At 36.2% G+C, this 24,331-nt stretch overlaps 1 protein-coding gene across 1 annotated transcript in view; it reads right to left on the bottom strand.

The window, feature by feature from the left end:
- LOC132077052 (BEN domain-containing protein 5-like) overlaps positions 1–24,331 on the bottom strand; it is a 554,717-nt gene that overhangs the window by 486,731 nt on the left and 43,655 nt on the right. The window contains exon 3 of the mRNA XM_059478502.1: positions 21,385–21,509. Coding sequence (XP_059334485.1) covers positions 21,385–21,509 — 125 coding nt within the window. The remainder of the gene's footprint in view (positions 1–21,384; positions 21,510–24,331) is intronic.

The raw sequence follows: 24,331 nt of genomic DNA on the forward strand, positions 1-24,331 counted from the left end.
TTTTTAGAAAAAAAAAAAATCTAAAATTTTAAAAATATATTCAATAATTTCCATTAATAGTGTCGTATCCAACTAGCATAATTGTCTGCATTTTAGTAATGATCCTGAAAAATTTCTTTCTTCCACATGGAAAGTCTGTAAGCATTAAAGGATACCTGTCACACTTTTCATATGACAAAATAAAACCTGAATGATTTCTATGGTCTAAAATCCTGAAGATCCTGTGAATTTGAGGGAGTTCCCACCATTAATGTTGCAAAAGAAATTTATTTCAAATTTAAATCATTCAATAAGTATTACATCAAAGGACTTATTTTTAAAAAGCAAAAATATAGATTTCAAATAATCTCAATACAATTCATTATGGCAGAACACCTATTTTTCATCACTGAAGCTCTAGCTAAGATAATATATTTTCCTTTGCAGTGCAAATTGTGATATTTCCAACCTCTACCACTAAAAAAAACAAACCTGGCACAATATGGCAAAATAATTATCACTTTATCACTGAACACTATCATTAAACTGAATTTCAGTCTTGGAGGGAAAAGGATAAAGGATACCATAAATATGCAACATTTCAGTGCGGTGTAAGATACTACTCGTAATTATCAAGTTGTGATTAACATTATCAAATGCTATTATCAAGCTCTATTATTGTAGATCTGCTGCTGCACAAACTGGAGTTTTCTCTCCAATTTTAAATCTATTTTGTTATAGGTGTGTTTGGCTCTGACTTCTGCATCTTTGGTTATTGTATTTCTATAAAAGCCCTGAAGGTTATGTAAATAGCAGCTACATTTAAACAAAAATTTTAAATTTTCTTTATTACTAGAACATGGGTAAAATTTAGCTAACAATTTTGTGCAGTTAAGTTTTTTCCTTTAGCACATATTTGATTTCCCAAGCACAACATATATACAAATTGAATTTCAAATTGTATCCTTGGGCATATTCACAAGGTAACTATCTTTTAAAACTCTTTATCTTTTGAACTGATCTTGAGGTCATACAGCTTCAAGGTGGACAGAAATACAAGTTTTCAGGCTGTGGTATCTTACATTTTGTGATTTGTGTCTCATGTCATTAAAAAATAACTTTTCATTGTCTAACATGGCAGGTAAACGAGCACTGCACTATTTATATTTACTATTCATTCATCTTTCCTCATATGTACCTTCAACTATCAATATTCTACTTATTAATCCATGACAAGCCATTAACCAGTAAATGGAAAATTCTGGTAGTTGTTACAAAATTATCACACTCAACATTTTATGAGTTCCTGAGGTCACCTTTCTGCAGGAACAAAATGGTTCTATTTGCATTGCACTAGAGTGTAAAAGGGAGACTTTCAGGAATTTTAGCAGACAATCAAGAATAGTTATTAATGCTCAAAAGGCATCTGTGTTGTCAATTGAAACAGTATTATGAGAAAGAAAAACACTCCACTGATTTCCCATATTTGATAAAATTCCTGCTGAGGAATAACCTGAAACCTGAAAAAACACTTCTGTGGTAACCAGCCTCAAAGATATATTTCTTCCAGTGCTTTACTGCTCAGGGTCTTTCCAAGGAAAATAAGAGGTCACAGTTTATACTCATTACTTTCTTATTTATATCTTATGATTTTGAGATTACAGTTGATATTAATGGAAGAAGAGAATTAATGTATTGATCAAAGAGCACGTCTGGCACAGAGAATTCTTTGTGCAGTCCTGACACTGTTATTTCAACCTCGAGGTAGAATTCCATTGCTGTAAAAGAAACTGAAAATTTGCACCTGGTATTTTACATGAGCCAGTAAATGCAGGCACATGAACTTGACCTGGCAGACTCTGGTGACTATTTGGGTACTCTCACAAAAACATCCCTCACTTTCAGATGGAAATGGAAATACTGTTCTGCATAAGTTCTAACAGGAATGAACAGCTGGGAGGCAGAATTGATGGATAGCCTTAAGGATAATATTGTCAAAAGAACAAATGAGTCTTATGTGGTCATTAGTGCATTTAGTAAAGAAATTTGAGGGCCTCAAACTTTCAGAGGACTAACATCTCAAACAGGTTAGCTAAAGGAATACTTTGTTTTGAAGCATAGCTGGCCAAATTAAGGAATTTATAATAGCAGGGAATTCATCTGTCTGCAATAGAAACTCTCTTCCTGTCCAGTATTGTATTATTTCTGTATATTTCACACAGCAGACAGGATGGCAGAGGGATATTCAACCACTAACCACTAAGTTCTCATTATGTCCCACATTCCCTCCTTTCTCCAATTTTAACCTTTTAAAATTGAAATCTTCAGTTGAAGACTTTTTTGTTCATCATCCTATTTAATTTTTTTCAGTTTAGAAGGAACTGATATATCATCCTACTCCACACTTAGGACTTTTTTATTTGATGTATATCTAAAAACACACAATAATCACAGGGGTTTTTTGATTCAGTAGCAAGACAATATTCTTGTATAGAAATGCCAAATTATTCTCCTATCTGACTGTGCTGTTGGGTCACGGAATCCTTCATGGAGACAAAGCAACTGCTTACTGTTAAATAAGCCTATCCAAATCATGAATATAATGCTAGGTTTCTCTAGGGACAAGAAAAACAATCCCACAAAAAGCAAAATTATAACAAGCAATGTGCTGGTTGAACTGCATTTCATTTTCCATTCAGTAAGCAGTCAAAATAGAAAAAGACTATTGTGTTTGGTATGTAAATTTAAGGGGAAAAGCCATGCTGTTTTGACTCTATAATATGGATTATTTTGAACAAAATGGCAGCCATCACCAGTGTCTGCAGTGTATTTCAAGCAGTATATTGTACAATTCAGATAGAGTATATATCATGTTGCTTACACCATACCATAAATGGGTGTAGGAATAACACTCTGGCACCTGGAGCCAAAATGATCTCTCATGTTCTGTGGTGAGAATTTCTTTCTAAATAATATACACTTAGCAAAATACCATCAGAGAAGTATTTTCTACCCTGATGTTCTGCAAATTGAGGATTAGAAGTGATGCTCAGCCTTTCAGAAAGAAATCATTATCTAGTCATTAACTTTTCTTTTACCCTCCCTCTCTTCTTAAAAAACCAAAGTGTAAATGAAACTGTTTAAAAAATAACATTGCAAACAACTGAATGCTTATGCCCACACAAATGACTAAATAGGAAGGTGAAACATAATTATGTTCATTTACAGTCTGATTTCTGACATCAAGCACTGAGTGTGTTCATTCACTCTTTTATGGGCAAACACCAGTTTTTAATTAATTCACTCAATTTGAAGAAACCAAGTCAAACTGTTGAACACATTCATAGCAATTATATTTTAAAACAACAGAAAGATAGTGACTATGCATCTTGTTTAAGTAAAATAGGAATATCATTAACTTGAAAAAGATATTGCTCATCTTCAGAGAGAGGCAGATACAACAGTTACTTAAAATAGGAAAAACTGAAGATAGAAAATAGTACAGTACACATAATATAAATAGAGATAGTGTCAATTAGGTGGGATTATTAATACACTGGCAACTGAGTCTGTGGAGAAAGACATTATTGAACAATCGTGTTTGTTTGTTTCAGTATAAAAGTCAGATGCAATTACTTTTCAAATGCATTCATTTGACACTCCACTATTTCTGTAAGTACATTTGTGTATGCATGCCCCTCAATATTATGATATTTTGAAGAATTTTGTCTTCTCTCCTGTTAAGTACCACCCATCCAGAATGTCAAGCATTATTCTTCAGAAGGGAAGTTGAGCATGCAAAAATGGGCAAACACACTGCTCAAACTGCAGGACTCGGTATGTTTACAAAAGAAAGCTTTTATACACACTCAGCTAAATCTGAGTGGGCAGCCTTGGGAACCTGACCAACATGTTTCTAGGCTTTTAAATGCATTTCTAGCATGGGCAATGATGATACATTCATTTAATAGGTTAATGTATTTAAATAATTGGCAAGTTCAATGATAAACATTTTTTTTCATTCGCTCTAAGCACTACAAATATATCTAAAATAACTTTCTATGGATTTTGCCGTGGGGCCAAATGTGTGCAACCACTGCCTCATGAGCTAATTTACTTCTTACCCAAAACTTAATCATAAACACTTAGTATTGTTTAATCTCAGTGAAAATTTGCACACAGTAGAGCTTCAAATACAGTTGCAGACTCTTCATCATCCGTGATGCCTTTAATCAGAATAATGTACTTGTAAAATGTGGACAACACATACACCAATAAGTCTTCAGCATGTATAAAGCAAATTTTAGGGTAAGGGGTATAAATTATTTGACAATAGCTTTTTAATTAAAAATACAAATTTGTCAAGGCTGAAGCTTTCCATTGTTTCTGTATTTTCCCTATGACTACACATTTTTTTCCTACAGTAAATGATAACCTCATGTGAATCTCCTTCTGTTTGGTTCACCTGTTGAAAACATTCATAAAAATGCAATAAAAAGAGGCAATAAATTCATTTACAGCTCAGCACTGAGGGACCTGTGATCCATACTGCTCAAGCTGCGAGTAATAACAATTTCTAAGTGAGGCCAGTAGTGTATATGGTGCGCACCATTTTCTCTTCTTTCTAACATCACAAGGTACAGTGGCATCATAGCTGAGAGAATTGTGGAAAACACACTGGCTTTGACTGGATGTCCCAGTTGGAAGCCCAGAGGAGGGTGGTGAATAGGGTTACATCCAGTTCACAAGGGGTTTTCCCCAAGGGTCAGGACTGGGGTCAGTTCTGGTTCATCTCCTCATTGATGATCTGGACAAGGGGATTGGGTGCACATTCAGTTCACAGGTGACAGCAAGTCAGGCAGGTGTGTGGATCTGCTGGAGGACAGGAAGGCTCTGCAGAGGGATCTGGACAGGCTGGGTCACTGGGATGAGGGAACTGTATGAGGTTCAATGAGACAAAGTGCCAGATCCTGCACTTGGATCACAACAATACCTGTCAGTGCTACTGATCACTTTTCTCTGTCCACATCTCCATGGACAGAGGCTGTAGCCAGGTGGGGGTCGGTCTCTTCTCCCCACAACCAGTGACAGGACACCAATTGCACCAGGGGAGGTTCAGATTGGATATTAGAAAGAAAATTCTTTGCTGAAAGGGCTGTCAAGCTCTAGACCTGGCTGCCAAGGCAAGTGGTAGAGTTGCCATCCCTGGAGATATTTAAAAGAGGTGTAGCTGTGGTGCTCAGGGACATGGGTGAGTGGTGGGCTTGGCAGTGCTGGGTTAATGGCTGGAATTGATGATCTTAAAAGTCTTTTCCAACCCAAACAATTCCACAGTTCTATGGTTTCTGTCTTGATCACCAGGATCCCTATTCTAATCATATTAACTTTCACTTTTAAAAGGCAAAATGTTGTATGATCTGTGAGGCCTAACCAAAAGGGCACTCAGAAGAGAATGTCAGATATCCTTTCATGTTTGAACTAACATTATCAACTGCTGCACGTTTACATACAAATAAAATGTTAAATTAATGTAGTTTATTTACACAGGTTGATGCAAGTATGTATGCAAACCAATGGGCACACTGTAGCTTTGCATAAACAAAACACTCCTCTAAAGGGAACTATGAATAAAAGCTTTATTTAGCACAGCAGTAATTTATCCTCTAAACAACTTCACACAGTTAGAGGGAATAAAGTGAAAAACAAAGGAATATGAATGATTAAAAGCTATTTGCTGTGATACTTCACTAGAAATGAAGATTATAGAGGGCAAGAAATTTCCAGTCAGGACAAAAGGCTTTTTAAATCTTTTAAATCTTTTGTTGTGCCTGTGACTACAGGTTGAAATGATTGATTTTCCTCTATGACAGTGTCTTAAATTGTGTGTCACACAGTCAAAATTTAAAGCTTGATAGGTCCACAGAACAGTTTTAAAATCATTCAAAGAAGCTCAAAATTTAATTAGGAAAAACATTAGACCAATTAAGACAAAATGGTAGCATAAAATATTAAGGTAAAACATGTATTAGTGTGACATTTGCATTTTTATGAAGTATGAATCACAAAGAAATAAAAACTGCTGCTAAATTTCAGTTAAGTCCCTTTTAAAAATCTTGTTTCCATGGCAATGCTGAGGATGTAAGATATGGATTTTTTATTTAAAAAAAAAAAAAGAAACTCACAACAGTTTAAATGAGAAATAGCAACATCATGGCCTCCTTTCAATTTCCTAATATGCCCAAGAGGCACAGAAAATAAGTCACCAAGACATCAATGCCAGGAATAATGCAGGAGGACAGACCCCTACTTATTCCACTGGCTTGCAGTATGCTGCTAAATAAACACATTCACCAGGGTAATTCTGCTGCAAACACACTAATTGTTAGCAGGCAACAGTATTTTTTGCAATCTGAAGGCCTGGTAGAGCCCATTCAATCAGGAAAGCTTAATAACAGCACTCATTACCAAAATGAGCTGAAATTCCACTACAAAGGCTACCTATGACAAAAGTAACCAAGTGATTATTCTTTTACATTCCAGATCTAAGAAAAGTTGTTCAAGTCTCTAATGAGTAATCAGGGATTGAGGTTTCTAGGCTACAAAAATCCTGTTATGGCAAAAAAGGCAGAAACCTAACACCCAAATCAATACTGTATTACTCTCTCCACAGGCAAGAGCTGCTGGGTCAGGAAAATCATGAAAAATTCATAGTGAAGGTGGTCAAGTCATCCATAAGATAGAGAAAATAATGCTATATCTAAAGATCCCTTGAGCAATCGAAGACATTTTATAGATTTCACCATGGATAAGTGCTGGTTTGTCTCATCTATGTACCTTAATACTGTTCCTCTCTTGTTTCTAACAGTAAATGAGGATGGTCTGGTCTATATTTACTGCCTTTCCTATTTACTTTATTAATTTCTCTCTCTTTGTGCTCCACTGTTGTTGCAACAGCTGCCCTCAAGAGAATTCTGAGTCACTCCTGCTAGAAGAATAAGCAGGTAACATCTTGAAGGAGTCCTCTATCTAAATTCCTCAGCAGGGATGAGCTTAATTCAGACTAAGAGAAAAAGTTAGGAATATCTTGCTCCTTTTTTGTGACATCAATTCTGCCAAAGGCGAGCAAGCAACAGCCTTCATTTTTATCAAGTCAAAACTCTCAAGCATAAAAAAGAAAAATACAATTTTATTTCATATAAGGGTAATAGAAGGAAAAGAATTGTTTCAAGACACACATATGGAAAAGATTTGAGCATGATTAATAACTGGGTTTGCACATCTTCATTCCTCCTGCAGCATCAAATTTGTGCCTAAGAAAACAACAGTAAAAAAAGTACAATGGCAAAGCAGGTCCCCCTGTACAATATATAATAAAGTAATAAAAAGGAACCCTAACAATAGCAAGAAGTGATAGAAATCTGACTGCCAGATAGAAGACATAGCACTTTCTAAAGGTTCATAAACATTTCTGAAAACTGGGGAAAGGCACATTCTTCCACAATGCACAGAAATCCAAAGCTTTCCAGTAGGATGAGCTGCACAGCTATCCCACACCTGTAAAAGATTTAAACATTCTATGATTCAAGACACAAGACACTTTGTGGAAAATGGATACAGTCATGATTAAATCTTTTATGCCAAAATAAGATAAACAATGTAAGAAAGACTGTGCATCTCTCTGCCACTGAGGAAAAAGAATTAAATTAAGGATGAAAACTGCTAGTCCATTTTGTCAATTGTCTGCAGGATGCAGGACTGTCTCCTGTTCTGTAACAGCAATCCCTATCTAGTGAGCCATTTAAGAAACTGTTAAAGTTTTTTATTGTGTTTAAAAAATATTATTCACCTGGGAATGTAATTGTCCAAGTATATTGCCTCTCCAGATACACATTAGACTCAATCATGTGCAAATTCTTGGAATAATCTAGAATATAATGAATAGAGGGGCAAGACATGTTCTCTCTTAAACTTGAATGTGCTGGACATTCACCTAGAACATTAATAAACATCTCTGGCCTTGTTATATAATGCCAGTCAAAGACCCAGAGAACAATTTCATACATCAAATGTATTTCATGTTTTTAGTTTGGATTCCTTTTCTTTAGGAAAATTAGGAAAGAATATAGGAAGCAAAAGCAGGGGAAAATTAATTGGACAGTAGTGGGAGACTTAGCTCTGAAGGCTTATGCAATTTTACTTGAAAGCACATGAGAGAATTTATAGAGATTGGTGCCAAGGAATATAAAGGCCAATTTTCCAAGGTGCTAATAGTACTGAAATGTCACTAAAGCCAGTGGAAACTCTGGTTATATTGCACTTCTTAGAAAATGTTTGAAAATAGCGAGTCCATAACAGGGACCTTGTGAAATCACTTGTGGCACCTGTATTCCCCTAGCAAAGCAAATATCAGCACAGAAAGCAGAGGTTATTTTGAATTAGAGGGGTGTAATCAGCTGCCAGGTAAAAAAGGACTCATTATTGGAACCATGTAGCATGATCAGGCAGGATGTATTCACACCATGGGCCAGTACCACAGAAGATGACAGACGATAATATGTGCCACCAACACACTGCTGTGTGAAAAAGAGTGTTCAAACAAATTCACCAATGATTGTTCTTGAATGGTAGATCAGAATATTTAAGGTTGGGGTTTTTTTAAAACTACATTGGCCAATGTCCAAATCTATTAAAGTTTAAAAAAAACTGTTTCCCAAAGAAAACAGGTTTTCTAGAGAGTGACACAAAGAGTCATGAACGTCAACACTTCTGGGGCTGCCAGTACTTCACTATAAATGGATTAATATTTTCACCTAGGTGAACATAGCAACATGTTACCTTGGTGAGATGAGAGTAATGGAAATCCGGTGCTTCAGTGAGAGCCACATGTAAGGGCTAAACACTGATTTTTGTCAGAGCTCTCCATTGCCACCAGCTGAAATCTGCTGATTCCAGAGTAACCCAGCCTGTGGCCAGGCTGTGCCTCAAGTGCCTTGTCCAGGAGTTTCCATTTACATGGCTTAGGTTTCAAGTTCTCTGGGTTAAAACACTTGCAAGAATAGCACAAAAGATGCCAGTTGTCTTCTTTTAGCTTATGGGTATTTATTATGTATTAGCACTAACGTGGTTATTTGCATGGCAGACAGAATTTTTCTTTTTTTCATTTCTCCCCACAGAAGTTCTATAAAATATTCTGTTCTAAGACATTCTTATAATAGCATGTAGATACAAAAAATATAAGTTTCATTAGAAAAGAATGAATGATTGGGAAAAGGAATACACTATTTAAATAAACAAAATCAGTGTTTCTTGCATAAAGATAAGGATACTCCCTAGGAGAATGTTGAAAACTTTGCATTTGTTCTTGTTAATTATGCACTTTATCTTCAAAACCAGGAAAAAATTCAAAATATTTTTCATTAATTTTTCACATATATATAGCACATCTATTAATAAAATAATCTTTGGGTGTAGCAGAATACATTTTACAGCCTGATAAGCATTGCATTACACACAAAGTAAAATGGCTGTATCATTTACTGTGCTCCTCTCGGTTAATATCTGTAACAGCCTGCATCTTTTCACAATATTCTAACTTTACATTACTACAAAACACAATTTCATAAACTGTAAAGGTCTGTACAAACAAGGAATGTATTTTAATAGAGAAAACTTGACACTATCACTGCACTTTTCTTCATAAATACTCTTTTCTTTCTTTGACATTTTTTTGGCTTACACAACAGGGTGCCAAACATTTGTGACAGCTTACAATAGAAAAACAATATTGCTTTTAGTTAACAATGTTAGCTATGAATATATATTGACAGCATTTTCACTGCAGATTTGCTGCCAACATAATACAAAGCAAATAGCATTCAATATGTTGGAACACTCGGGGGAATTAAAGAGTTTCAAAAACAAATTTATGGCATTAGGTGCTGAATGCTAAATCTAATGAAAATGCAAATTCAGAAGTATCTCCTGCACATACTTCATGCAAAGGAACACAGTTTGGCAAAGTGATAAAATTAAGATTGTTTAAGTCAGGAGAAAATTATGTTAAAATGCCTCTGCTTGTTTGGCTTTTTATAAAGCCAGTTTTACCACAAAGATTAATTTTTTTCCAAAATTTTTTCTGCTTTTCGTCCTTGAAGTACATCAGAGAGCGATCATAAAAAAACCTCTGAATTCAAAATACTCCCAAATGTTTTGAGAGAATACAACTACATCATTTTATAATTTTAAAATTTGTAGGTTCACTACTAATCACATACAAACCCAAGCATCACTGTTCCCTTGAAACAACAGAAGCCGAGTTTTCCATCCAACTCTGTATATTTATTATCTCCAAAACAAGCAAAGGAGTGCATAGAAATTATGATTTAAATGTAAATAATAAAATACAGTAATTTACTGCAACATTGTAGTCTCATCTCCTATATATTAACATGTATTTTTAAAATCAAACATTTCTTGATTGTACTTTATGCCTGACATGACACTAATAGTTTTTAAACCATTTACAAAGAAAATTAATGGAGGTTAACAATACCACAATGCCAAGAAACAAAAAATTGATCGGATTTTGTAGCTGATGAAATAATAATATTTTATTAATTTTTAGGTGAACTTGATGTTTATCATGACTGAAACATAACAAGCTATTCAACACTTATATCTAACAGTCTCCTTGTGAGACATAAAAATATTATCTAAGTTTTAAAATAACTTGTTTAGATAGACAAAAAATTATATTGTTATAAAAACAAATTCTTCATAGGTTGCACTCTGGTATTCGTGAAGGCATTTTGTACTCTAAATAACAAAGAAAAAACAAAAGAAAAAGGGAAAAGTATTTGTAGAACAATATTTAGGTATAAGCGCTGAAGTGTGAAATTATTATAATCCATAATTATCAAAGTCACTATAAGACACAGAAATTTATGAATTTCAGGTTTATTAGAAAGCTGAATGGAGCACATTTTAGGATTAAGCTTGGCCATCACACACAGTTTTCCATGAGGCTCATACTACTTGCATTATAGAATAGCCTAAACTGCAAAATTATGCAGTGCTTCCCACTCTGGCGAGAGAGCCACAACTCCACATTTAGATCTGCAAAGGAAAATGAGGAAATGCAAAGCTTCCCTTTGGCTAAGCTATGAATTTCAAAACGTGCTTCAGAGCTCACCCAGTGCAATATGGAGCCGTGTTCTCCCAGCACCAAACGAGCTGATTTTATAGAAGCTGAAAGACTGAAACTGGTGAGGATGGAATAAACACAGTTAATTTGTTAACGTCTACTCTGTCTCTTTTCACTAACTGTCAAGGAAATCATATTTTACATTTTTTTCAGTATGTGCTTGGAAAGGATTTCCCAGTAACCTACACGCAGTCTCACTGAAGGGTGACAACAGAAATCAATATGTGTCTCTGAAGAATAATCTAGCCAAACATTTACATTTAGAAAATTCATTTGTATCTATGCATGAGAAATTCCTGGCAAAAAAAAAAAAAAAAAAAAAAAAATTATCTCCCTGCATACATGCCATCTCTTTTTATAGGCTGATTTTTATAATGAACATGCTTTAAATCAATAAAATTAATATATATAACTCCATGTAAAATAACACTAGGTTATTTTGACCTAGGTAGGTAGCTTTATTAACCTCTGGTTCAAATAAATCCTTCTGCAGCCATAGTGAAGAGACAACCCACAAGGAACAGCTATTGTAGTTTCATCCTGGATATTCCAAAGCCATGGAATTGCCATTCCACATGCCTGCTAGGAAGGATATTCAGTTTAATCTGGCTATTGAGGTGACTCTAAACCTAACACTGGAGGTACTCAGCATCACTGTCAAATTTGCAGGGCCAGGGAATGCCCTGCCATGGACCCCACAAGACTCTGTAGGGCTCTGATTTTGGGATTAGTTTTGCCCACAGAGTTGACAGAAGATCAGAACATGAACAGACAACAAGCTGGAAAGCTGCAATTCTGCTTCCCTGCATCACTCCTGAGTACAGCATGGTCCTGCATGAAACCATGCAAAGGGAAAGGAAAACCTGCTGGGAGAATCTGCACATTGGTGTAATATTCCTTTTATAAAGGTTTTAATAAACATCTTCTGCAAAGCTTCATGAGAATTTTCAGAGGGACAATGAACACAGCACCATCCAAAAATTATGCTGCAAAATTAGAAAATTAAATAAGTGTTCTGTAGAGCACCATCAGTTCAAGACAGGTAAAATTGCCATTCCAATAAAAGCTTGTTACAATGTTCAAGGTTAAGGCTCAGAATTCATGCATTTTGGTGTTTAGTAGGACAATACATTTATTCAGTGGGCAAAAATTTTGGTAGCACTGCTCTTCTCACAGTTGAAAATTATAATTAGGAAGTGGTTGTCCAATTTGTTGTCTCTGATCTTGGAAAATTATTAGGGAAAAAAGAGAGTGGTAAACAGGAGCCACAACCCTGTTCAGTGACTGGCTTAGAGAAAACAAATATTTTGGGCAGATTATTTGTATTCCTTATGCCAAGGCACTAAAAGCTTCAGAAAGATTATCCTTTCTATTACAATGTAAACGCCATTCAACAACATGCACTAGATTTAGCAGAAAATACATGCAGTTGTTTTAAATCTATGCTGAATGTGTTCCACTGTATATACATCCTCTAGTAAAAGGAGTAATAAAAAACTCATTTCTACTTGAAAAAACCTGCCGAGGTTTAGTTCCTACATAACATAATGCATATTTAGACTATCATGTTATTCTGTAAAAGATGTCCAAACAAGATGATTTGATGTTGGAATAGTCATCTCAGAACAACCAGAGCAATGTAAGGTAAAATAATTGTCAAGTCAATCTCTAGCTTACACTTTATTGCAGAAATAAATTGAACTCTGCTCTAGCTTTTTGACACGTAATTCTGATACTAATGGGTTCAAATCCATTTCTCTTTGCTCTCCTTCCTAACAGGAAGCCTTATGTAATACTGTGTCAGAAATCTACCAGTTACTGGCTAATGTTTCCCTTAAATAAAAAGTCTCTGCCTGTAATAGTATTAACAGCTGCCATCAGTTTACAGTAATGAGCCTCAGTTCATCATGGTAGTGCTGCTATGAAAATTAGAAGCTTCCATGGAGCTTCTCAAACCACAAAAAAAAATTACCAGAGCCATCCTGAGCTGTGGTGTAACAGCAGATGTTGCCTATCCAGGGTGCACAGGTCAGATCCTAAACTGGGGGAACTGTACTCAATCATCAGAACCACTCAGCTGATTATTCTGCATTCTGTATATAAAACACAACAGCTCTATGTTGAGTCACTTTATAAATCCAGTGTTAATTTTCCTTAATTTCTCAAAGCAAAACAAAATGCACAGTAGTTTTACAGAGTATTTCACAGCTTCTTCAACAGATAAATTAAAATATATTTTGCTAGAAGAAACTTAATAATTTTACTACACATAATGTAATATCTCAGGTAACCTATACAGTTTTCCAGTTTCAATTAACAGTGAAAACAAACAAAGAAACAAATGAAAAGAAACGTAGCTACAAATCATGGCATTTTAATTTTAAATTGAAAGTGGATATCTTAATGTGTGATAGCTCCAGAGTTTTATAAACTAAGCATATACTTGTAAGCAGTATTGCAAAGGAACAAAATATTAAACTGAGATCAGGATGGAATTCTTCTGTGGCATTTAACACTGTAGGAACTTCCCTCCCTCCAAAATCAATGGGAGACATAGATTATTCTGAATTATTAAAAAATCAAAAATTATTCTGAATTTAAAATATAAAAAAATCTAAAAGCAGGAAAGTTCAAAACATTTCATCTTCACTTCTTCAATGCATGTTTCTACATTCTGATAGAAAGACTTTTCAGTAATAAAAGGAAAATTAAACCAAATTTGCATGGAAGACAATTCACTCTGGAACTAAAAAAGGGAGTATTTAATCAGAAATCAAAAAGGTTTTAAATTGAAAGAAAAGTAAGCATGTCACATCACTGACATCAAGATCATCACAGCGCTGATTTTGTTGATGACATCTATAATGTGTTTTTGACATTTTGAGTGACAGATGCCACCAATACGAAATTAAACACACCTGGCCATTAGTTTCCTGGAGGCAAAAGGCAGTGTTAAATCTGAAGAGTACAGTATGTGTGCAGTAATTACTGAACACTGGAATCTGAAATGTTCTTACAGACACCTGGAACGGAGAATGTTTGTGAATTTAACACTGCCTTGCCAAGAGTGAATATTTCACCAGGACAGAGGCTGTTCTGGTCATGCTGACTGTTTCCCCTGTTTACCAACCTACCTGCATTCATTACTTTGAAATTATGATACCTGTCATGACAGCTTTGGATAATTTCATGGACATGCACACTGTATTGCACTTACCAAAGTTTCACATGCACCCTCAATCTATTCCAAGCACGACTGAATTATTGATCCAAAATAAAATTATATGTACATGAAACGATTCCAACTTGGAAGAATCATCATTTATAAATCTACTTTTATACATGACCAATATAGGCACAAGTTTCCAAAATGGTAACATTATTTTTCTCCAAAACTGCAGTATGTTCAATAGATTTTTCTTTTTTAAAATGTTGAGACACACATGCAATCTATTTTAAATGTCATCACTTTGTTTCTTATTTCACTATAATTTCATATGGCTTCCTCAGTAAGTAAATGATTACCTCAATTGCTATAGGTATCATCTAACCCTGTGCACTTTTGACTTATGATAAAATTGTACCACTTTCCAACACAGGGATCAGTTAAACTACTTTTAAAAATACAAAGGCTCCTTTGAAATAATCCATTTTAATTTTTAATACAAATTTCAGATAATTCAAGCCCTTGCCTAACAAAAAGTAACAGACTCATATTATCAGGTGCTATGGTACCACAAGGTCTTATTTGCATCATGATTCTGCCTCCATCCTTCTTTATCCTTTTATTTTTTCAAGTTGAAGGGCATGTGCTACTCAAATAAATAATCTGCTTACCCTGTAGTAAATCTGTTACTAAAAAGTTATTATCTCAATGCACTTACCTCAGCCTCTCGTGTTTTCTAGGGAGATAGGTGTGGATTTATGCATGATTTTATTATAAATAAAATATACATATGCACACAAACACAGCTTTAAGGAACTTGGCCAGTGCAAGATGTGCAGTGCAACATTGTCATACACAGAGATGCCATAGGATTAAACAAAAACCAACTTAAAGTCCAGACTTTTGCTGCTTCTAAACTATAAAAGGAATCCCAAAGGATACAAACACAGAACTGATTTTGCTCAACTGTTGTCATATTTGCTAGTGAACACCAAAGAATTTTCACTGAAATCATTCTCTAATTGAGATTAATTTTTTTACTTGATTTTTCCTGATGCAAATGTTTCAAGACATCTTTGGCTCCTTTTTAATCTTACAAAACTGATTATAACTTCAACCTTTATGCAGTATTTGCTTTTCTCCAAGGGAAAATAAATCATGATATGATATGACATGATAATGATGAATGATAATGACTGGCAAACCCAGCAGCCTTAGATGCACGCCAAAGTTTAAATTTTAACCAAGTTCAGCCACAAGAACTGAAATCCACTGTTTGATAGCTGAGAGAAAAGGAAAAACTTCACTCACATATGAAACAAATAAAAATTTGATACTGCTCTAACTAAATCAATACTAACACTACAGTAAGCAGGAAATGAAAAGTTATAGCAGTGGTGCTACTCACAGTTACACCTTGAAGGCAAAATGGGAATGTGAGCTGGTAGTGTCAGCTGGGTTACTGATATCCATTTAACCTCTTAAATATAGATGGCTTTCAAGAAAAGTATCAGAACTAAGGAAACAAAATAAATTCATATGACAAAAAACAAAACTGGGGTGTGAAAAACATCAGGTTTTGCCTACCTGTGTAAACAGTGACTGAAATAGCAAAATACAGGAAGAGTTGGACATCACTTTCCAGAGTGCTAAAAATTCACATAAGAGTACATAAAGATGGGGAACAGCTGAAGGCTTCCTAAACAGGGAAAATTCAAATAATCCAGTGATTTTCCTTGCAAATTATTATAAACAACTATTTGGAGAGATTACAGGAGCTGACCAGAAGAGGATTAATAAATTATAATGCAAATTATTAATAATGAGTGATGTATACCTAATTTATTAATAAGGCATAAGCAATGAAACACACTAAAGAAATTATGCATTTAAGGTTGGTTAGGAATTGTTGCAAAAAAATGCTTTTTTCATTCACTTCATATGTATTCACTTGAAAATTCCAAATCTGCACTCTTTCATAAAAGCCTGCCCTTTTACATATGCATTTTCCAAAGCTAGGTAAATGCAATATAGCCTTTAATACACAGTAAAGAAAATATCTGTCTTCTCAAATGAGAAGCTGGAAAGAGTATAAGATGTTATAAAGCATCTTGATACCAGTAACTTAAATCCCCAAATGACAGTAGAGCAAAGCAAGTCTGCTTAAGAAGAAGAAAGTAAAAAGGTAGCCTCTTTCCAACTTTAGCCTGCTTTTGATGTCATATTCACTCCATCTTACTTTGGATGCAGCTTCTGCAGGAATTAACTGCACAGAATGAGTTCTTAGGTCAGAAAAAAAGGTTGAGTACCTCAAATTATGCCTGCTTTTCTTTTTTTCCTCCCTGCTCCTCCAAAATGTGTCAGTTGGTATAAAGAGAGACGTTGTCTCTCCCTATACACGTACCACTCATATCTTTAAACAATCACAGCTGTGGCATCATAAAGAAGCAGTTGTCTGCTAAGGATCATTGAGTTGTTTTAGGACAGTAAAAAAAGGCCTGAACATATTAAAAAATCCACTGTCAATAACAAGTATTTCCTGAATATCTAATCAATTAAAGACAGCAGAGATCTTACAGCCTTTTATATTTTACAAAACAGTGTAGGACAAAAAGAACATAAAATTCTACAATGACAGTTCCATGCATTTGTAATAATGTCCAGCTATGATAATCTCTGTCTTACCTCAGCATCCTGTTTAAAATTCTGAAGAGCAGGCTATCCTTTTTCCTGGTCCATACTCACACATAAAAAACTCCAAAAAATTCATGAGTCAAAATTCTAGTTTCAGTCCAACAGCAACTGAAGTAACAGAGAAAATGCCTTTGAAGTAAATAACATTTGGTTCTTTGATTTTAACCTCAATCTGGATTGATTTATTAACTGTAAGTACTGATTAAGTCCTAGCTGCCAAATATCCATTCTTCTCCTCTATCCTTCTTGGTATATTTTGTCAGTACCTTTGTGATGAAGAACTCCAAATGTGTTTATCAACACTTACAGAACAAAATTTGGCACTATTAGGAAACCCCTTCTGTTGGAAATTCTTTTTTTAATCTCAGTGAAAATACCATTTCTCAACATGATTCATCCAACAGCAGAGCTCCTCAGGGTACACACACACACAGAATTCGTCATGAGGCCTAGATGTACATTAGTTAGTGGTATAATATGGCTGCTATGTGTTAAATCACAAATCCTCAAATATTTTTAATCCTTTCATTGATTTCTTGTATTTAACTCTCATCTCTTCTCAAATTGCTCAAAAGAAAATTTTCTAGGACAAAGATCATCTTTTTCCAGTGTGGTTATAGTATCTGGAACAGTGAGTGTTGAGAAGAATTCTGGCTACGGCCCTCAAAAACAATAATCATTCTTTTCACCTGTAAAATCCTCCAATATCAGTATACCAGAATATTTTTTTATAATTTATCACACGTACACACATCTCTTTTTTTTCTCAAAAAGCTCAAATGAATCACTGTTGCTAGTAATAGCATTAAAGCCATTCTAGCTCAGAGGTAATCTTGCACCTGAAGCACTGTGTATTTAAAATACTTGAAAGGCAATTGGGAGATGAAATTTGTTCATCCAATTTCCGACTGCACAGAGAAGAAATTTAGCAAAATTTGATGGTGTTTGAAGGGCCATGGCTGAAATGAATAGGAAGCAACCCCTGCCCAGTAAAGAGCATTATCAGGAATAGAGAGCAGCCTGTGACATGTATATAATTAGAGAAATTGGAGGTTTTGCCCATGAGACCATGTGTTCCACAGCAAATCCTATTTCCTTCACTCTCCCTTTCATGTATATGTGTAAATCATAAAAGTCTATGTATTTTCTTTACATATAACATATCAGTTTCTTTACTTCTTTTCCAATATTGGTGTTGATTGAATTCACCAAACAAGTAACAAAAAAAGAACCATAGCTCACATCTTTTCAGACCAACTGAGTACCAAGTCATAAACCATGTAAGGAGACCAAAATACCAAATTTGACATCTTGCAGATGTCTCACATGATGGCTCATTTCCTCCCATTAATATAAGGTATTAGCTTTTTTTAAAATCATTTTTCCTTGTTAAAAAAAGTACAAATAAAACTGACAACAAAAAATGTCTGATGTGAAAGCCCAAATCATAAGGACGAAGAAATTAATTTACCAACTTCCAAATTAAAAAAAAAGTCTGTTGGTTCTACTTCAACGTCAGGAAGTGAACATCAAATAAACCAAGTTTATAATAAAATTCTAAAAATAATTCTGGAAATATTAGGGCTGTCACTGGCATGGCACAGAGCTTAGCTCTATTACCTATGAAGCACAACAGTAACCTCAGACATACGTAACAGGAGCAAGGAAGCAATCACTCTAAAAAAGACTTCTGTATGATAGGGAAAAACAAATTAGGCCTGAGTTTCCATAGTGATACAGCAACAAAAGGCTGCTGCAATTTCCAGCTGTCTACAGTGAGGCAGTAACAGAGCAAAGGGACTCGAGCCCCTTCTCTGTAAATTGGGATTAGCATACTCAGAATTATCCATTAAATTTTAGTTCTGCACTATAAAGAAAATATTGAAGGAACTGGAAGAGGAAGAATAATAATAAAAACAAGAAGTTCTGCAAGAAGCAAAATTACTAAATGCTATGGATTTGGATTTCATGGTTGGATTCTCTGGTATCTTAAAATGCAAATTCCAATGAGTACTTTCTCCTATTCATCTCCTCTGTGGATTCTCTGATGTTTAATAAGAAATGATCTCATACTATAGCCTGTCTGCCAGTGGGAACACTAATGGGTCTCTTGCCCATCTGGCAGCCTGTTTTCCCAAAACTTACAGGAATTCCTGTCCAGTGATGCTGAAACTGGCCAAGAGTTAAGAAGCTATTGAAGGAGAAAAGAGAGGAGAGGGGATCAGCAGCCATACAAACACCTAGGCTAGCAAGTAGACAGTGTGATCATACAAGCTTTACTTCCTTGGGAAACTGGGCTAATTATCAAAGGACTGAAAGATTCACTTATGATGAAAGTCCAAAGGCCCCAGAGCAGAAAAATATTTAAAAGGTAAAGTGGTCTATTGGATATAGGGCTGAAAGAACCAAACATGATAGCTAGGTTGACACGCAAATGATGAGGAATGTTATAATTCACAGAAATATAAATGTTAGTCAGGGATGATGAGGATTTATTTGTACCAAGAGGAGTTATTACTAAGCAGAATTGCAACTGGGAATTGTGGGATTAAATAAAGGAAAGCTTTAGGCTAAAAATCAAGGAACACTGTAAGTGAGAGGAGTCTATAAAACAGTTTTGAGACATAGGAAATGGAAGCTCCATGATTTAAGAAAATTAAAACAAGAAGAAAGCAAAGAACCTGTTTCTTATAGAATAATGCATGGATGGTAAGATTAGCTGGAATGTCTAACTGGTCCTTCTTTTCATTTATTAGTAGATTAATAACACAAAATTCTGCACTAATAGATAATATAAAAAACAAAAATAGCTACTTTTTGTGAGTCCTTATCCAAAAGGCTGAAACCAGACCTAATATATATAAATGTATTGATGTGCCTTCTTCACACATTACTTATATGATATATCAAAAATAAATACAATATTATCTAGGTAACGATTTATAGAGAGCTATTAAAATATCTACTTTTATACATAATGTCATCAAAGGTCCTCTGTATTTGTATTAGTGAAATGTTTTGAAACAATACTGAATAGTTTGGGCTTCCTTGTTACTGTTTTCTAGTAAAACATAAAATAATCAAAATGCAGAAAACAAATTACATTACACAGTATGTTTGATGTAGCAACTTCTAACTTTCATTTAATATAGCTGAGCTGCAATGACTAATGCTGCCCATGGCCTGTAGTACAAAGACCTAAAAAAGGTTCCAGACTAGATTACGTCCAGGCAGGTCCCATTTTAACGGAAATTGGAGAGATGAGAAAAAGATTATAGGAGCACACATTATAAAAACAGACCTCACAAGTCAAACTTAATAGTGGAACCATTCTCTTTCATGTAGACAGCCATGAAAACAAATATCCTGTAAGCACGAGATATATATTGTATCTTTCTACCCGATCTCTTTGCCTCCTTGAGACAGATTCCCATTCATCTCATGACTATATAATTTGATCACAGTTGAGTAAGGCACAGCAGGGGAAAGGGTCTGTCTGATAAAGTATCAGGCTCCAGGACGATAGATAAACAATTTCATGATTTCCAGTTGTAACAGGAATGATACAGTGCTGGATATTAATACAGGAATACAACTATCAAGCCTCTGCATTTTCTCTTACTAAATATGCTTTATTTCCATTAAGTAAAAATGACAGACTAATTCTGATAAACTAAGGCAGGCCACCAGAGCAAAATTCAAGGCGCATGTGAAAAGTGAAATGAAATTTTTGTATTATTATTTTTCAATGTGAAAGTTAGTATATAACTTTTATTAGTGATAAAATAGAGCAAGGATGTTTCTTTCTCAAGGGGCATCTTTACTGCAAAAAACATTCTTTAAAAGTAAGTGAAACAGTTGCCTATCAATTTGCTTCACATTTAAACCTCCTCTTTCACAAGGGACACGTTGGCAAGCAACTCTCCTCTGCTTCAAGTCACTGGGGAAATGCCTGTTTGCACAGCTACCCAGTTGTTCTACAGGTATTAAATGAAGGCTTGAGTGATAATATTTGAACAGCTATGATGGACTTCTTTTTCGTATATTAACACACATATTTGGTTAGAATGCAAAAGCACAAATATTGGCAGCCACTATTAATACCAGTTTTGTTAGTTGGCAAAAATTATACTGCCTTTGCAATTACCTCCTGTCTTGGATAGCCGAAAAGCATGGTCATACCCACTCCTGCTGATACCTGCTTTTATTTATAAAAAAATCAAAGAACAAAGATACATTTTAAAGAAATTTTTAGTTGCAAACCCGGGGTGCCATCTTCTTTATTAAAGTAAACATGTTCTGGAGTAAGCAATTTTTGAATTTCTAATTTATTATCACTTACCTGTGATTCCTTCACGTTTTCCACGGTGAAGTTGAACCAGACTCGGAAGCGAGGGTTGCAGGTGTCTGGCCTGATGAAGAGGTCATACTCAAACTCTGAGACATGGTCCACCCTGCCAAGGTTCCCTAACAAGAACAGATGAAACAGGATGAGTTTTAATGAATGCCTGATCAACTCTCCAGGAACAACACTGAGAAAAGTTTTTAAAACTTCTGCCTCCATTTGTTGCAATATACAAGTAAAATAGGCCTTACAAGAGTTCACAATTATTTTTTAAAGGTAGCTCAGAATTATTTTTAAAGGCTTCATTGTAGTCAAGATAAAATATATAGCAGTAAGCTGCATGCACATGAATACATTAAAAATAAGACAACAGAGATTTTTATTATTCAATCAAATTGACCTTTTGTCTCCTCTTATCTGAATACTCCAATTATGTGTTCTAACATCCTTTTAATTGTTTCCTTTATTCTTTTTTCACTTTTCTAATGATGTCTCAGCACATCTCTTAGTCCCCACCTGATAGGATTTCTTTCTTTCCAACTGTTGCTCATGCTCATGTAACATTAAAGAGTCCCCAGATTTCTGCCTGGCCCCTCTGGCTGTTGCTCTAAGCATCCCTCTCTCCCCACAGATGGTCCAGCCTTCATCTCTTCACTGATTCAAAAAAAAAATCTCAATCCGATTCCTTCACCACTTACAGCCACTATCACCTCCTTCCAAAGACACAAATGAGATTTTGCTTCAGCTTGTTCCCAGTGAATTTCATGGAATAGTATTTTTAACTATAGTCAAAGCTACATTGTCCCCTATGGCATTATTCAGCAGGCAACCACACAGGCTATAGAAATGAAGTTCAGCACTGAAAAAACCCACTAAGTGCTTTTAAATTGCTAAAATGGCATTTTTCCTTTGAAGTGTGCCAAGATTTTTAGAGACAGGGTTTAGACTGTCCATTTCATTTATACACTACAAAAATAAGACTTTACTTTTCCTGATCCAATCCAAAACCCATCTCATCTTGTAAGACAGGGCCATGTTTTAGCTCACAGGCTAAATTATATTTCTTTTTTAAAAGTAGCACTGAAAACCTGGGTTTATGGTTTCAGATCTATTTCTGGGGTTAGATATATCTCCTTGGGTTGGAAATATACTGTTGGGTTCTAATGTGTATTTATAAGGTTGTTTGAGCTAAATGATTCCCTCTTCAGCAAGTCCCACTGCAGTCAATAGGACTGTTCTCTGGCAACACATTGCTCAATACCAGCATGAGCAGCAAAATTCAGCTGATCTGCTGCTCTGGGCTGGAAAAGAAGAGGAAAAAAGACATTTTCAATTCTGTTTATCAATACAGCTCCAGGATTTCTACCTTATCCTAAATTGGTTTTGGCTTTACTAATGGAACATGCTTAATCTTCCCTATTTTTAATGTTATCCTCTACTTTCCTACCCACATTCTTCTTTTCAGAAGAAAATTCTCTCCATTGCTTCCCTCTGCAGAGACCTGCTCCACGCTCTCAATCTGTTCCTGGGGGCTTGCCTCAAGGAGACACTTGGCATTGGAAATATTTGGAAAAACAGCTCTATTGCAAAGCCAGGAGGCCTCTGCCAAACAAAAATAATGTCACCATCCGTGGTGGGTGCCCGTGCCCAGGTGCTGGAATGGGTTCTTGGGGAGGCTGCACTGCCCCTGCCCCTTGCAGCCCATTCCTGACACTCCCAAATGGCTCCAGAAAGCCTCACCCATGGCCAGCCCAGCCCCTCAGCCCAGGTGGTGAAAATGTGTCCAGTGAAGGGCAAAATCCTACACAGGCAGAGGGGCGAGGGAGCCTGAGGGGGACTGAGAAGGAGGAGAGAAGGGGATGCTCTGGGAGCCAGGACAGAGAGCCCTGTGTCCTGTGGGGAGGGGCTGGAGCAGGTCGGTGTCCCTTGGAGGAGCAGTGGCCCACAAAGAACCCAGGCTGGAGCAGGTTGGTGTCCCTTGGAGGAGCAGTGGCCCACAAAGAACCCAGGCTGGAGCAGGTTGGTGTCCCTTGGAGGAGCACTGACCCACAAAGGGTCTGGAGCAGGTTGGTGTCTCCTGGAGGAACAGTGACCCACAAAGAACTCAGACTGGAGCAGGTTGGTGTTTCCTGAAGGAGCAGTGACTCACAGATGATCCAGGCCAGAGCAGGTTGATGTCTCCTGGAAGAACAGGGACCCACAGAGGACCCAGGCTGGAGCAGGTGCTCCTGACAGGACTGCGGCCCTGGGAAGGGAAAAGGCCCAGGGTGGAGCAGGGGAGCAAGGAAGGCTCAGCCCTCACCCCTTGCACAGCTCCTTGTGTGGGGAAGATGATCCTGGGGAAACAGGGAAGGGCAGGGAGAAGGAGTTGGTTTAGTTTCTCTTTGATTTTCACTATGCAAAGCTATTTTAACTGGCAATAAATGAGTCTCCTCAGAGCAGAGTGTTCTGCCTGCATAGGCCATTGGTGAGCGCCCTCCCTCTCCACACCACCACCCAGGAGCTTTTTCACCTCATTTTCACCCCTGTCCTGCTGAGGAGTAGCGGTGAGAGAGCACTGGCTGGCCAAAGCCATCCCACCAATGCTCCTTGTTTTATTTTTCATTAAATGCCATGCATAAATGACGTAGCTCGGATAATAATATTCCTTGGACATTTCAAGATTTAGGTAGTCCAGGGTATTCATCCCGAAAGTTTAGATTCCAGTTGCGTCACAGGTCACGGATTTAGATCTCTCTGGACAAAGTTTGCTGTGTGAATTCACTTCAGCCTGAGCTGTGCATGTGATCCTGGCAGAGCCTCTAGGGTTAAGGCAGCAGGCTGCATGAACACAGATGGTGGGCTTGGTCCATCTTGTCAACTAATAAACTAATATACATGCCTCCCAGCAATCCCAGCAATTCCAGACATGGATTAAGTTATCTGCAGCACAGAGCAGAGGTGC

This window comes from Ammospiza nelsoni, chromosome 9 (genome assembly GCF_027579445.1).
Source record: "Ammospiza nelsoni isolate bAmmNel1 chromosome 9, bAmmNel1.pri, whole genome shotgun sequence".
NCBI classification, from domain to species: Eukaryota; Metazoa; Chordata; class Aves; order Passeriformes; family Passerellidae; genus Ammospiza; species Ammospiza nelsoni.